Source organism: Oncorhynchus kisutch, linkage group LG3 (assembly GCF_002021735.2).
Source record: "Oncorhynchus kisutch isolate 150728-3 linkage group LG3, Okis_V2, whole genome shotgun sequence".
NCBI classification, from domain to species: domain Eukaryota; kingdom Metazoa; phylum Chordata; class Actinopteri; order Salmoniformes; family Salmonidae; genus Oncorhynchus; species Oncorhynchus kisutch.
Window position 1 is genome coordinate 52,082,130 of NC_034176.2, and position 15,305 is coordinate 52,097,434.

General features: G+C 41.4%; 1 protein-coding gene across 1 annotated transcript in view; it reads left to right on the forward strand.

Annotated features, from left to right (window-relative positions):
• Positions 1-507: 507 nt before the first annotated feature.
• LOC109872624 (protein kinase C-binding protein NELL1) overlaps positions 508-15,305 on the forward strand; it is a 424,089-nt gene continuing 409,291 nt past the window's right edge. The window contains exons 1-2 of the mRNA XM_020463927.2: positions 508-646; positions 1,398-1,526. Of these exons, the coding sequence (XP_020319516.1) occupies positions 598-646; positions 1,398-1,526 (178 nt within the window). The 5' untranslated portion in view covers positions 508-597. The remainder of the gene's footprint in view (positions 647-1,397; positions 1,527-15,305) is intronic.

A 15,305-nucleotide genomic window follows, 5' to 3' on the forward strand; every position in this document is an offset into this window, starting at 1 on the left:
CCGAAAAAAATACACATTCATGAGGACCTGACTATGATTTAGCTGGTTAAAGAAATCCGCCTGATTCAATTAATCTCATTTTCATAGACCTTTCTGTTGTGAAAAATACTGCATCTGATTATCTGCAAAAAAGAGCAAAGGCTATGTAAGAGATGATTATTCGTAACAAATAGGCTATGTAATTACACGTAGCCTACTTGTTAGAATCCCAACTCTTATTACAGGTCCCCAGCGTCACCTCCAGAATTGGACGTGTCTATCGTCACTGAAAGGGGAGGATTAAGGTTCATTTTCGCCGCGCAAACATGTCGTCTATAGATGAATTTGAATCCAGGAGGATTGGTAATGTGGACTTCGTCAAGGTTTGTGAATAATATCGCCTATTGAATAGATGGAAATAGTATTTAGAGTAAATTCAAGATAATTTACGTGCGCGCCGAAAGAACCCCTATTTCCATGATGTGGAACGCTCCGAGCCTCTGCACCCAGCAACCGTGAGACGAGCGCAGTTTGCAGACAGACTGAGCAAGTGGATTGCTAGCGAAGCGATCGACGGCGGATATTTCTGAGGAAACTGAACAGTTCAACTTCACACAAATGGATATTTACGTGGCTTTGTTATCGGTAGTGCTCATTGCGAAACCAGGTAGGTGTCACACTGGGACATATGCAGTTAGTTTACATATTGTTTAGGTATCATTATCAGCTCTGTCAGCAATGGGTTTTTAATGCGCACCCACCCTCTCCTTCTCCATAGCCTAATTAGCAACTTGCGCGCAAACTTCTCGATCCTTATTTTGTCTCTCGTAGGTTTTTTATTAATCAATGAATTTAAAAAAATCAATGTGCCCCTCATCGATTTTTTTTACAAATCACATGTATAATTCGTTTTATAGTACAGATAAATAGCATAGTTATCATATCCTAAATCGTAGGGTTTATTGTTGTCAGACCACATCTGTATAACGCGCAAAAGTCCTTACAGAAATTACAGGTGTCGCACAGGTTGATGCAGCAGTCAATTTGTTCCCATGCAACAATAAGCCTAACATTTGGATTATGTAGACTTTCATTAAAAATGATCTGTCATTATATGGTATCTGATGTCTAGTGCCATGCAATTTACGCGTTTTGTCTCTGATATGATTGCCACTGTACCTTGGTGAAGGTGCTTTGAAATCGCATGGATTCAATCCCCATGTATTTGACTGCATGTATTTGACTGTGTTGCAGTTCGTTGTATCATGCAGACGCTGAAGTTTGATTCTCAAACTCAATCATTAAAGGAGTGCCTTGCTTATTATGTACGTTATACACATCATATAGGTGGGAGGATGTGTGATAGTAACTGTGCACCCAATGTGTGACAATGTCTAAATAATATTTCCCCCCTACAGTTATCGGCTTTGGAATAGATCCCGACTACCAGATAGATATCATCAATGAACTTGACTTCGCAAATGCAATTTATGGAATTACCCAAGTGGCAGGGCTTCACAACAATAGCAAAGCCTTCTTATTTCGAGGTACTGTATACTTCCTTTCTATATTTGTGAATTAATTGATTGCTACATCACTGTTTGATTTATCAGTGAATTGCAGTAATGTGTTTTATTTTGGCGTGGAATTTTGAGAACGTTTGGTAAACTAATTTCATTTGTAAGATGTAGGTTACCCAAGCTCGGACTCATGGTTGTAGGATTATCCAGAATATGTTAGGTAAAATGTTGGTAACAGATGGTGAACTAATCATCATCACATCACCTATGTATTGTAACAATCCTCATGATATGAGCCATATTGCAATTCCTAACAAGTGGCCCAATGTGTAGGGTGCTTGCCTTTCACTGCACTGCCTCGCCGTTCGCTACATCGGTGTCAGAAGTTGGATGGCAGCCGAGAGGTCATCGTAACGCACAGCCCGGACATATGAGGGGACTGAGTAGTCAAAATGCTTGGCTTGTTTGCCTTTGTATTTTGTATTCATTAGGGAACCCCATTAGTTCCTTCCAAGGCAGCAGCTACTCTTCCTGCAGTCCAAACACATTAAGGCACTCACACATAAAACAAAAGATAAAACAGTGCATCATATACCATTATTACCCAACCATATATAGTGGGGCAAAAAAGTATTTAGTCAGCCACCAATTGTGAAAGTTATCCCACTTAAAAAGATGAGAGAGGGCTGTAAATGTTCATCATAGGTACACTTCAACTATGACAGACAAAATGAGAAAAAAAATCCAGAAAATCACATTGTAGGATTTTTTATTAATTTATTTGAAAATTATGGTGGAAAGTAAGTATTTGGTCAATAACAAAAGTTTATCTCAATACTTTGTTATATACCCTTTGTTGGCAATGACAGGTCAAACGTTTTCTGTAAGTCTTCACAAGGTTTTCAATCACTGTTGCTGGTATTTTGGCCCATTCCTCCATGTAGATCTCCTCTAGAGCAGTGATGTTTTGGGGCTGTTGCTGGGCAACACGGACTTTCAACTTCCTCCAAAGATCTTCTATGGGATTGAGATCTGGAGACTGGCTAGGCCACTCCAGGACCTTGAAATGCTTCTTACGAAGCCACTCCTTCGTTGCCCGGGCGGTGTGTTTGGGATCATTGTCATGCTGAAAGACCCAGCCACGTTTCATCTTCAATGCCCTTGCTGATGGAAGGAGGTTTTCACTCAAAATCTCACAATACATGGCCCCATTCATTCTTTCCTTTACACGGATCAGTCGTCCTGGTCCCTTTGCAGAAAAACAGCCCCAAAGCATGATGTTTCCACCCCCATGCTTCACAGTAGGTATGGTGTTCTTTGGATGCAACTCAGCATTCTTTGTCCTCCAAACATGACGAGTTGCGTTTTTACCAAAAAGTTATATTTTGGTATCATCTGACCATATGACATTCTCCCAATCTTCTTCTGGATCATCCAAATGCTGTCTAGTAAACTTCAGACGGGCCTGGACATGTACTGGCTTAAGCAGGGGGACACATTTGGCACTGCAGGATTTGATTCCGTTGCGGCGTAGTGTGTTACTGATGGTAGGCTTTGTTACTTTGGTCCCAGCTCTCTGCAGGTCATTCACTATGTCCCCCCGTGTGGTTCTGGGATTTTTGCTCACCGTTCTTGTGATCATTTTGACCCCACGGGGTGAGATATGGCATGGAGCCCCAGATCGAGGGAGATTATCAGTGGTCTTGTATATCTTCCATTTCCTAATAATTGCTCCCACAGTTGATTTCTTCAAACCAAGCTACTTACCTATTGCAGATTCAGTCTTCCCAGTCTGGTGCAGGTCTCCAATTTTATTTCTGGTGTCCTTTGACAGCTCTTTGGTCTTGGCCATAGTGGAGTTTGGAGTGTGACTGTTTGAGGTTGTGGACAGGTGTCTTTTATACTGATAACATGTTCAAACAGGTGCCATTAATACAGGTAATGAGTCGAGGACAGAGGAGCCTCTTAAAGAAGAAGTTACAGGTCTGTGAGAGCCAGAAATCTTGCTTGTTTGTAGGTGACCAAATACTTATTTTCCACCATAATTTGCAAATAAGTTCATTAAAAATCCTGCAAGGTGATTTTCTGGATTTTCTACGATGAAAATTACAGGCCTCTCTCATCTTTAAGTGGGAGAACTTACACAATTGGTGGCTGACTAAATGCGTTTTTGCCCCACTGCATCTACAATACAAAATGTATGTGTGTGTGTAGAGTGAGTGTGCTAGCGTGTGTGTGTGTGTGTGTGTCTCTCTCTGTGTCTGTTCCATAAGGTGTATTTTTGTCTATTTTTTTATCTGATTCTTCTGCTTGCATTAGTTACTTGATGGGGAATAGAGTTCCATGTAGCCATGGCTCTACATAGTACTGTGCCCCTCCATAGTCTGTTCTTGACTTGGGGATTGTGAAGAGACCTCTGGTGTAGAGGTCGGTCGATTAATTGGAATGGCCGATTAATTAGGGGCGATTTCATGTTATAAAAATTGGAAATCGGTATTTTTGGGCGCTGATTTTGCAGATTTTTTTTGTTATTTATTATTATTTTTTTTTTATACATTTGATTTAACTAGGCAAATCAGTTAAAAACACATTCTTATTTTCAATGACGGCCTAGGAACGGTGGGTTAACTGCCTTGTTCAGGGGCAGAACAACAGATTTTCTCCTTGTCAGCTCAGGGGATTCAATCTTGCAATCTTACAGTTAACTAGTCCAACGCTATAACCACCTGCCTCTCGTTGCACTCCACAAGGAGACTGCCTGTTACGTGAATGCAGTAGATGCCAAGGTAAGTTGCTAGCTAGCATGAAACTTATCTTATAAAAAACAATCAATCAATCATAATCACTAGTTATAACTACACATGGCTGATGATATTACTAGTTTATCTAGTGTGTCCTGTGTTGCATATAATCGATGCAATGCTGGGGGATGATTTAACAAAAGTGCATTTGCGAAAAAAGCACAATCGTTGGACGACTGTACCTAACCATAAACACCAATGCCTTTCTTAAAATCAATTCACAGAAGTATGTAGTTTTAAACCTGCATATTTAGCTAAAAGAAATCCAGGTTAGCAGGCAATATTAACCAGGTGAAATTGTGATATTTCTCTTGCGTTCATTGCACGCAGAGTCCGGGTATATGCAACAGTTTGGGCAGCCTGGCTCAATGCAAACTAATTTGCCAGAATTTTACGTAATTATGACATAACATTGAAGCTTGTGCAATGTAACAAGAATATTTAGACTTAGGGATGCCACCCGTTAGATAAAATACCGAATGGTTCCGTATTTCACTGAAAGAATAAACGTTTTGTTTTCGAAATTATAGTTACCGGATTCGACCATATTAATGACCAATTGCTCATATTTCTATGTGTTATTATGTTATAATTAAGTCTATGATTTGATAGAGCAGTCTGACTGAGCGGTGGTAGGCAACAGCAGGCTCGTAAGCATTCATTCAAACAGCACTTTCATGTGTTTTGCTGTTTATGACTTCAAGCCTATCAGCCTAATGGCTGGTGTAACCGATGTGAACCGATAGCTAACTAGCTAGAAATGGCAAGCTAGTTAGCGGGGTGCGTGCTAATAGCGTTTCAAATGTTACTCGCTCTGAGACTTGGAGTAGTTATTCCCCTTGCTCTGCATGGGTAACGCTGCTTCGAGTGTGGCTGTTGTCGATGTGTTCCTGGTTCGAGCCCAGGTAGGAGCGAGGAGAGGGACGGAAGCTATACTGTTACACTGGCAATACTATAGTGCCTATAAGAACATCCAATAGTCAAAGGGATATGAAATACAAATGATATAGAGAGAAATAGTCCTATAATTCCTATAATAACTACAACCTAAAACCTCTTACCTTGGAATATTGAAGTCTCATGTTAAAAGGAACCACCAACTTTTCATATGTTCTCATGATCTGAGCAAGGAACTCAAACATTTGCTTTTTTACATGGCACATATTGCACTTTTACTTCTCCAACAATTTCTTTATGCATTATTTTGAGGCTAAATGGATTTTTATTGATGTATTATATTAAGTTAAAATAAGTGTTCATTCAGTATGACAATGACAATAATTGTCATTATTACAAATAAAATAAAAATCGTCCGGTTAATCGGTATCGGCTTTTTTTGTTCCTCCAATAATCGGTATTGGTATCGGCGTTGAAAAATCATATTCGGTCGACCTCTACTCTGGTGGCATGTCTTGTGTGGCATGCATGGATGTCGAGCTGTGTGCTAGTAGTTTAAACAGACAGCTCGGTGCATGTCAACATTTCTTACAAAAACAAGTAGTGATGAAGTCAATCTCTCCTCCACTTTGAGCCATGAGAGATTGACATGCTAGCTCTCAGTGTACATTTAAGGGCCAGCAGTGCTGCCCAGTGCTGCCCTCAGTCATTTTCCATCCAAGTTGTCAGACCCCGGTGGCTTGTCATCGTTGACAAAAAAAAAACAGTTAAAAAATCATCTTTTCCACACTCACTTTATGGAATTCAAACGCTTTCATAATTTGGTTAGTTACACTTGGATGTGTATTACCGGCATGTCATGTCTAAATTTGCTAATCTTGCCAATTAAAAAAATATTAAAGTAGTTGGCAATATCAGTGGGGTTTGTGATGAATGAGTCATTTGATTCAATAAATGATGCAGCTGAGTTTGCATTTTTGCCCAAAATGTAATTTAAGGTGCTCCAACACTTTTTACCATCATTCTTTATAAAATGTATATTTTTTTCATAGTATAGTTTCTTCTTCTATTTATTCAGATTAGTCACATGATTTCTCAATTTGCAGTACATTTGCCAATCAGTTGTGCAGCCAGACTTATATGCCATTCCTTTTGCCTCATCCCTCTCAACCATACACCTTTTCAATTCCTCATCAATACAAGGGGATGTAACTGTTTTGTAAATGTAATAAGCATTTTCATAAATGTGTCAAGTGCAGTGTCTGGTTGCTCCTCATTACACACCACAGACCAACAAATATTATTTACATCAATAACATAGGAATCACGACACAACATATTGTATGACCTCCTATACACTATATTAGGCCCAGCCTTTGGAACTTTGGTTTTCCTAGATATGGCTACTATGTTGTGATCACTACATCCAATGGATTTGGATACTGCTTTAAAGCAATTTATTATAGATGTGATCAATGCATGTTGATGATTTAATTTCTGTGCTGTTTGTAACTACTCTGGTAGGTTTGCTGATAGTTCATAGTTCAGAGGTAAATAGATGACCAACAATCACAGCATATTAGTTCAGTTAATGAGAAACGTTTTAACTGCCCTAGAAATTAAGCACATGGTCTGGCCAAATGACTTTGATATGAGAAACGTGTTAGAAGGTAGTCATGAAAGATGACATACACGTACAGTCGGGCAAATAATTATTTAGTCAGCCACCAATTGTGCAAGTTCTCTCACTTAAAAAGATGAGAGAGGCCTGTAATTTTTATCGTAGGTACACTTCAACTATGACAGACAAAATGAGAAAAAAGAATCCTGAAAATCACATTGTAGGATTTTTTATGAATTTATTAGCAAATTATGGTGGAAAATAAGTATTTGGTCACCTACAAACAAGCAAGATTTCTGGCTCTCACAGACCTGTAACTTCTTCTTTAAGAGGCTCCTCTCTCCTCCACTCATTACCTGTATTAATGGCACCTGTTTGAACTTGTTATCAGTATAAAAGACACCTTTCCACAACCTCAAACAGTCACACTCCAAACTCCACTATGGCCAAGACCAAAGAGCTGTCAAAGGACACCAGAAACAAAATTGGAGACCTGCACCAGACTGGGAAGACTGAATCTGCAATAGGTAAGCAGCTTGGTTTGAAGAAATCAACTGTGGGAGCAATTATTAGGAAATGGAAGATATACAAGACCACTGATAATCTCCCTCGATCTGGAGCTCCATGACATATCTCACCACGTGGGGTCAAAATGATCACAAGAACGGTGAGCAAAAATCTCAGAACCACACGGGGGGACCTAGTGAATGACCTGCAGAGAGCTGGGACCAAAGTAACAAAGCCAACCATCAGTAACACACTACGCCGCCAGTGACTCAAATCCTGCAGTGCCAGACGTGTCCTCCTTCTTAAGCTAGTACATGTCCAGGCCCGTCTGAAGTTTGCTAGAGAGCATTTGGATGATCCAGAAGAAGATTGGGAGAATGTCATATGGTCAGATGAAACCAAAATATAACTTTTTGATAAAAACTCAACTCGTCGTGTTTGGAGGACAAAGAATGCTGAGTTGCATCCAAAGAACACCATACCTACTGTGAAGCATGGGGGTGGAAACATCATGCTTTGGGGTTGTTTTTCTGCAAAGGGACCAGGACGACTGATCCGTGTAAAGGAAAGAATGAATGGGGCCATGTATCGTGAGATTTTGAGTGAAAACCTCCTTCCATCAGCAAGGGCATTGAAGATGCAACGTGGCTGGGTCTTTCAGCATGACAATGATCCCAAACACACCGCCCGGGCAACGAAGGAGTGGCTTCGTAAGAAGCATTTCAAGGTCCTGGAGTGGCCTAGCCAGTCTCCAGATCTCAACCCCATAGAAAATCTTTGGCGGGAGTTGAAAGTCTGTGTTGCCCAGCAACAGCCCCAAAACATCACTGCTCTATAGGAGATCTGCATGGAGGAATGGGCCAAAATACCATCAACAGTGTGTGAAAACCTTGTGAAGACTTACAGAAAACGTTTGACCTCTGTTATATACCCTTTGTTGGCAATCACAAAGTATTAAGATAAACTTTTGTTATTGACCAAATACTTATTTTCCACCATAATTTGCAAATAAATTCATAAAAAATCCTACAATGTGATTTTCTGGATTTTTTTCCCTCATTTTGTCTGTTATAGTTGAAGTGTACCTATGATGAAAATTACAGGCCTCTCTCATCTTTTTAAGTGGGAGAACTTGCACAATTGGTGGCTGACTAAATAATTGTTTGCCCCACTGTAGGTCCTGATGGTACCAAGTATTTACATGCCATTGATCAGAGTGAGCATAAGGATCTGACCAGTGTTGAATGTGCAGTGAGCTCAGACATTGTTTGCCTGCCCCCTAAATAGCTGTTTGTCATAACAAGTGAAGGTATAATTATCTGTATAGTGTCTTCACATTAATGTATCCAAACAATTATCTCACCATTGTACAGTTGACAGAACAACATGATAAGATATATATGCTGGGAAAGGTTATAAGCACTGATCAAAGTAGAGGTTTTCGCTCTTCATTTTTATTTTACATGTTTTATTTGACCTTTATTTAACCAGGTAGGCCAGTTGAGAACAAGGCCAAGATAAAGCAAAGCAGTGCGACAAAAACAACACAGAGTAACACATGGGATAAACAAACATACACTCAATAACACAATATAAAAATCAATGTACAGTGTGTGCAAATGAAGTAAGATTAGGGAGGTAAGGCAATAAATAGGCCATAGTGGGGAAATAATTACAATTTAAAATTAACACTGAAGTGATAGATGTGCAGATGATGATGTGCAAGTAGAGATACTGGGGTGCAAAAGACCAAAAATAAATAACAATATGGGGATTCGGTAGTTGGGCGGGCTATTTACAGATGAGCTGTGTACAGGTGCAGTGATCAGTAAGCTGCTCTGAAAGATGATGCTTAAAGTTAGTGAGGGAGATATGAGTCTCCAGCTTCAGTGATTTTTGCAATTCGTTCCAGTCATTGGCAGCAGAGAACTGGAAGGAAAGGTGGCCAAATGAGGAGTTGGATTTGGGGATGACCAGTGAAATATACCTGCTGGAGTGTGTGCTATGGGTGGGTGTTGCTATGGTGACCAGTGAGTTGAGATAGCAAAGACCTAGCAAAGACTTATAGATGATCTGGAGCCAGTGGGTTTGGCGAATATGAATATGAAGTGAGGGCCAGCAATCAAGAGCATACAGGTCGCAGTGGTGGGTGGCATATGGGGCTTTGGTGACAAAACAGATGGCACTGTGATAGACTACATCCAATTTGCTGAGTAGAGTGTTGGAGACTATTTTGTCAATGACATCGCCGAAGCCAAGGATCGGTAAGATAGTCAGTTTTACAAGGATATGTTTAGCAGCATGAGTGAAGGAGGCTTTGTTGCGAAAGAGCAAGCCAATTCTAGATTTAATTTGGGATTGGAGATACTTAATGTGAGTCTGGAAGGAGAGTTTACAGTCTAACCAGACACCTAGGTATTTGTAGTTGTCCACATATTCTAAGTCAGAACCGTCCAGAGTAGTGATGCTACTCAGGCGGGTGGGTGTGGGCAGCGATCAGTTGAAGAGCATATATTTAGTTTTACTAGCATCTAAGAGCAGTTGGAGGCCACAGAAGGAGTGTTGTATGGTATTGAAGCTCGTCTGGAGGTTTGTTAACACAGTGTCCAAAGAAGGGCTAGAAGTATACAAAATGGTGTCGTCTGCATAGAGGTGTATCAGAGAATCACCAGCAGCAAGAGCGACTTCATTGATATATACAGTGAAAAGAGTCGGCCCAAGAATCGAACCCTTGTGGCACCCCCATAGAGACTGCCAGAGGTCTGGACAACAGGCCCTCCGATTCATGTGTACTATAAAGTGGTAGGCCACTGACAGACAGATGGGCACATTCAACCAGATGTAGAGCTAACACCAGGCATAGTAACACAGTTGTTCTCTTGTGATGTGCTTGTTGATCCAGCACATGAAAACACACACATTTCTCATATCATGGCTCATGTAAATTGGTTCCTGAAACATCTGAATCAATATAATTTCAAGCCCCCTTTTGAGGTTTGGGGCAAGGCACAGTTTATTCCAGTTCAGAGAATTATGATGCGCTGTGCATATTGCCGGTAAAAAGTGCAATTTGCCAGGATTACAGAGACAGTAACTGTGGTAGTACCAGTTTCATGCAGGGCTGCTTTTTAGGGATTTTGTATTTGTGTTTGTTTTTATTAATGATCCCCATTAGCTGCTCTCAAGGCAACAGGTACTCTTCATGGGGTCCAAACACATTAAGAAACTTACGTCACACAGAAAACAAAAAATAGAGTAACCGTTGCATTGGCAGCAGCTAATGGGAATCCGGAAAAAATACAATTACACCCCAACATATCTACACTGCAAAATGTATAATACAAACATTCAACAATATTACAATGTATGAATGTGTGCTAGCGTATATGTGTGTGTGCCTTTGTGTGTGTGTGTCTCCACACAGTCTGCGTTCCGTAAAGTGTCTTTTTTTTTTTAAAGGATTTTGCCTCTTACATGAGTTACTTGATGTGGAATAGAGTTCCATGTAGTCATGGCTCTGTGTGGTACAGTCCGTTTCCCGGAGTCTGTTTTGGACTTGGGGGATGTGAAGAGACCCCTTGTGGCATGTATTGTGGGGTGTCTGCATGGGTGTCTGAACTGTGTGCTAGTCGTTTGCACAGACAGCTCGGTCAATACCTCTAATAAAGACAAGTAGTGATTCAATCAATCTCTCATCTACTTTGAGCCTGGAGAGATTGACATGCATGTTATTGATGTTAGCTTTCCATGTACATTTAAGGGCCAGCCATACTGCTTTGTTCTTGGCTAACTGTAACTCCTCCCTCTTTGTGGCACTTGTCCAGATGCGACAAAATTAGGGCTTGTAGGACTTGTTTAGCCTACTTGGAGGTGAAACTATGAGAAGTCAAGGGGGCTAGCATTGGTAATTTGCGAGCAAAGCAACTGTTTATTTCTTAAATTGTAGCGATAAAAAATGTTTGATTATTCATCATTGTTTGTGTTTCATACTTTTTATGTTTTATTTTCCTTTTTTTTTACAGAACTTTGCATTGTACTGTGAAACTGCTTTAGGTGTTAAAATCCTATTTGCCTTTTTAGCTTGGACATTAATCAATGTGTTTTATATTCTTTCATAACATTTGATGTCTTTTATTGCCATGCTTGTTTTTTTCATCTTATTGTTTTAAGTGTGTTGCTATTTTAAAATACATTTCAAGTAAACTTTGATGTTGGATCTTTCATTGATGATTGTATGAATATAGACTCAATTAACTTTATAAGCTATCATTCTAAAGACCTTTTTTAAATGTCTGAACTTGGTTGAAGGACTACTAAATAAATGTTTGGAGTAGATTACCTGCTGAGGTGAACTGGGGTGTGATATGAGTACAATAGACAAGGTGTTAGAGGCTATTAGCATGTGTAAAGAACTATTACCTTCCAGAGCCGACTAATCAAGACCGGTCAAACTCTGTTTTAATTCTGACTATTGTACACAGAACAAACAACAAACAATTCCAGGATAGAACAAACAATTCCAGGATAGACTAATCGAATAGGAAGTTTAAACAGCTGCTTAACTGGACCAAAAATAAATTGTGCCATCGAAAAGTCCCTCTTTGCAAATCAAATAGTCAATAAAAGTTGCAGTAAATGTTACTTTGACAATTTAAACTTGTAAACCTATATTTATAATATTGTCGAAGTGTTTATTAATGTCCTTCAATTTAGCCTATAACATTCTTTATAACACTTGAATGAACATTGGCTTAGGCTAAAAACGAGTAGGTCTATTATCCTTAGGCTATTCCTTTTGCCTATCGAACTGTAAAAATCCTAAATATAAAATAAGAAAAAAACAAATGATTATTTACATCACTCTTTATAACACTTAAGAATGATAAAAATGAATAGGCCTATTAGGATATGACTTTTGCCAATCATACTGTACAAATCCAAAATGTTGGCCTACAAGTTACAAAAGAAAGTAGCCATAACAAAATGAGTATGAAAATAATTTTTCAAATAAGATGCATTAAGAATTAAGTATATGCTACATTTCAAATTAAATTAAAAAGTGCAATGAGGAACTATTAGGTCTAGTATTTTTTTCTTTTTTTTACCATGTCTTCGGCCTACCTAAAGATTTCTGTCAAGGAACACCAGCATATTCATCTTTCCTACCCCCGAGTAGCTAACTCAGCATGATGATGGACTTTTAAATGTTGACAGAGGTTTATCGTCCATCCATCCCTTTCCCTGATAATATCTTTGCATATTCTGCAATTGACACCTTTATTATCATTTGGCCTGAAACCGAAGAAATGCTTTTCTTTCCCACCAGTGGTTTGGTTTTCTGGTTTTCTTCTCCAATTTAGCGTAAAGCAGACTATACTATCAAACTGATCTCATAGTTTCACTTTGTAATTTTCCATAATTGGATGAATGTCTTTTTTTCTTTTTTTCTTTTTTACATATTAATTCCACAAATTACATGGTTAATTCTGAGTGGCTAAGGTCAGGGCTATGGTTTGGGAAAGGCTTAAAACAAAATAATAAAAAATAATGCACTGCTTTGATTAAGTACTCTCCCTGCTTGCTAGAGAATTGTGAACTGCTGTGTAGCACAGTGGTCTAAGCAGCACGCTCTGTATCTGCATATTTCTATGGACAAGAGAAACATAGCCCTACCAATTCAAAAATCATTCTGCAGCCTAGACTAGAAAAAAAATAACTAGGCCTGTAACGATATTCGTCTTCCTCTGACGAGGAGTATGAAGGATCGGACCAATATGCAGCGTGGTACGTGTCCATGTTGATAATTTATTAACATTTAACACCAAAATAACAAGGAGAACGAATGAAAACGAAACAGTTCTGTCTGGTAAAGACAGAAAACAAACACCCACGAAACACAAGTGGGAAAAGTCTACCTAAGTATGATTTTCAATCAGAGACATCTAACGACACCTGCCTCTGTTTGAGAACCAGGCCAAACGCAAACACAACATAGAAAATGGAACATAGACAACCCACCCAACTCACACCCTGACCATACTAAAACAAAGACATAATAAAATAACTAAGGTCAGAACGTACCCCCCCCCCCAAAGGTGCGGACTCCGGCCACAAAACCTAAACCTATAGGGAAGGTCTGGGTGGGTGACTGTCCGCGGTGGCGGCTCTGTCGCGGGACATGGACCCCACTCCACCATAGTCCTTCTCCTCCGTGGCCTCTAACGCGGTGACCCTCGCCGCCAGCCTCGGACTGGGGACCCAAGCCACGGGTCCCGAATGGACGGGAGATTCTGGCAGCACCGGACGGACGGGAGATTTCGGCAGCACCGGACAGGCGGGAGACTCCGGCAGCTCCGGAGTGAAGGGCGATTCTGGCAGTTCCTTGCTGACGGACGGCTCTGGCAGCTCCTGGCTGACTGACGGCTCTGGCAGCTCAGGACAGACAGGAGACTCTGGCAGCTCAGGACAGACGGGAGACTCTGGCAGCGCTGGACAGGCGGGAGCACCTGTAGGGAGGAGACGGAGAGATAGCCTGGTGCGGGAGGCTGCCACCGGAGGGCTAGTGCGTGGAGGTGGCACCGGATAGAACGGACGTGATGGCGCACTGGAGGTCTTGAGCACCGAGCCTGCCCAACTCTACCTGGCTGAATGCTCCCCGTAGCCAGGCTGTGCTGGCGAACCGGGGACACCATGCGTAGGGCTGGTGCCATGTACCCCGGCCCGACGAGATGCACTGGAGACCAGATGCGCTGAGCCGGCTTCATGGCACCTGGCTCGATGCCCAACCTAGCCCGGCCGATACGAGGCGCTGCGCTGTAACGCACCGGGCTATGTCTGCGCACCGGGGACACCGTGCGCATCATGGCATAACACGGTGCCTGCCCGGTCCCTCTCTCCCCACAGTAAGCACGGGGAGTTGGCGCAGGTCTCCTACCTGACTTCACCACACTCCCCGTGTGGCCCCCCCCAATACATTTTTGGGGCTGCCTCTCGGGCTTCCAGCCGCGCTGCCGTGCTGCCTCTCAGCTTTCGCTGTCTCCAGCTCTACCTTGGGGCGGCGATATTCCCCAGCCTGTGCCCAGGGTCCCTTGCCATCCAGAATCTCCTACCATGACCAGGAGTCCTGAGATCGCTGCTGCCCGTTACCATGCTGCTTGGTCCTTTGGTGGTGGGTGCTTCTGTAACGATATAAGTCTTCCTCTTACGAGGAGTATGAAGGATCGAAATCATTCTTCCCGCACATTGACCCCTCCATGCGCAACAAGTAACAGTGGAAATCAAGGTTGGAGTGGCAGAGGTTTTGACCCAAATCAAATCAAAGTTTGTCACGTGCGCCGAATACAACAGTGAGATGCTTACTTAATGGCTCTAACCAATAGTGCAAAAAATGTATTAGGTGAACAAATGGTAGGTAAAGAAATAAAACAACAGTAAAAAGACAGGCTATATACAGTAGCGAGGCTATAAAACTAGGGAGGCTACATAGACATCGGTTAATCAGGCTGATTGAGGTAGTTTGTACATGTAGATATGGTTAAAGTGACTATGCATATATGATGAACAGAGAGTAGCAGCAGGGTAAAAAGAGGGGTTGGGGGGAGGCACACAATGCAAATAGTCTGGGTAGCTATTTGATTACCTGTTCAGGAGTCTTATGGCTTGGGGGTAAAACTGTTGAGAAGCCTTTGTCCTAGACTTGGCACTCCGGTACTGCTTGCTATGCGATGGTAAAAAGAACAGTCTATGATTGGGGTGGCTGGGGTCTTTGGAAATTTTTAGGGCCTTCCTCTGACACCGCCTAGTGTAGATGTCCTGGATGGCAGGCAACTTAGCCCCAGTGATGTACTGGGCCGTACGCACTACCCTCTGTAGTGCCTTGCAGTCAGGGGCCGAGCAATTTCCGTACCAGGCAGTGATGCAACCAGCCAGGATGCTCTCGATGTTGCAACTGTAAAACCTTTTAAGGATCTCAGGACCCAT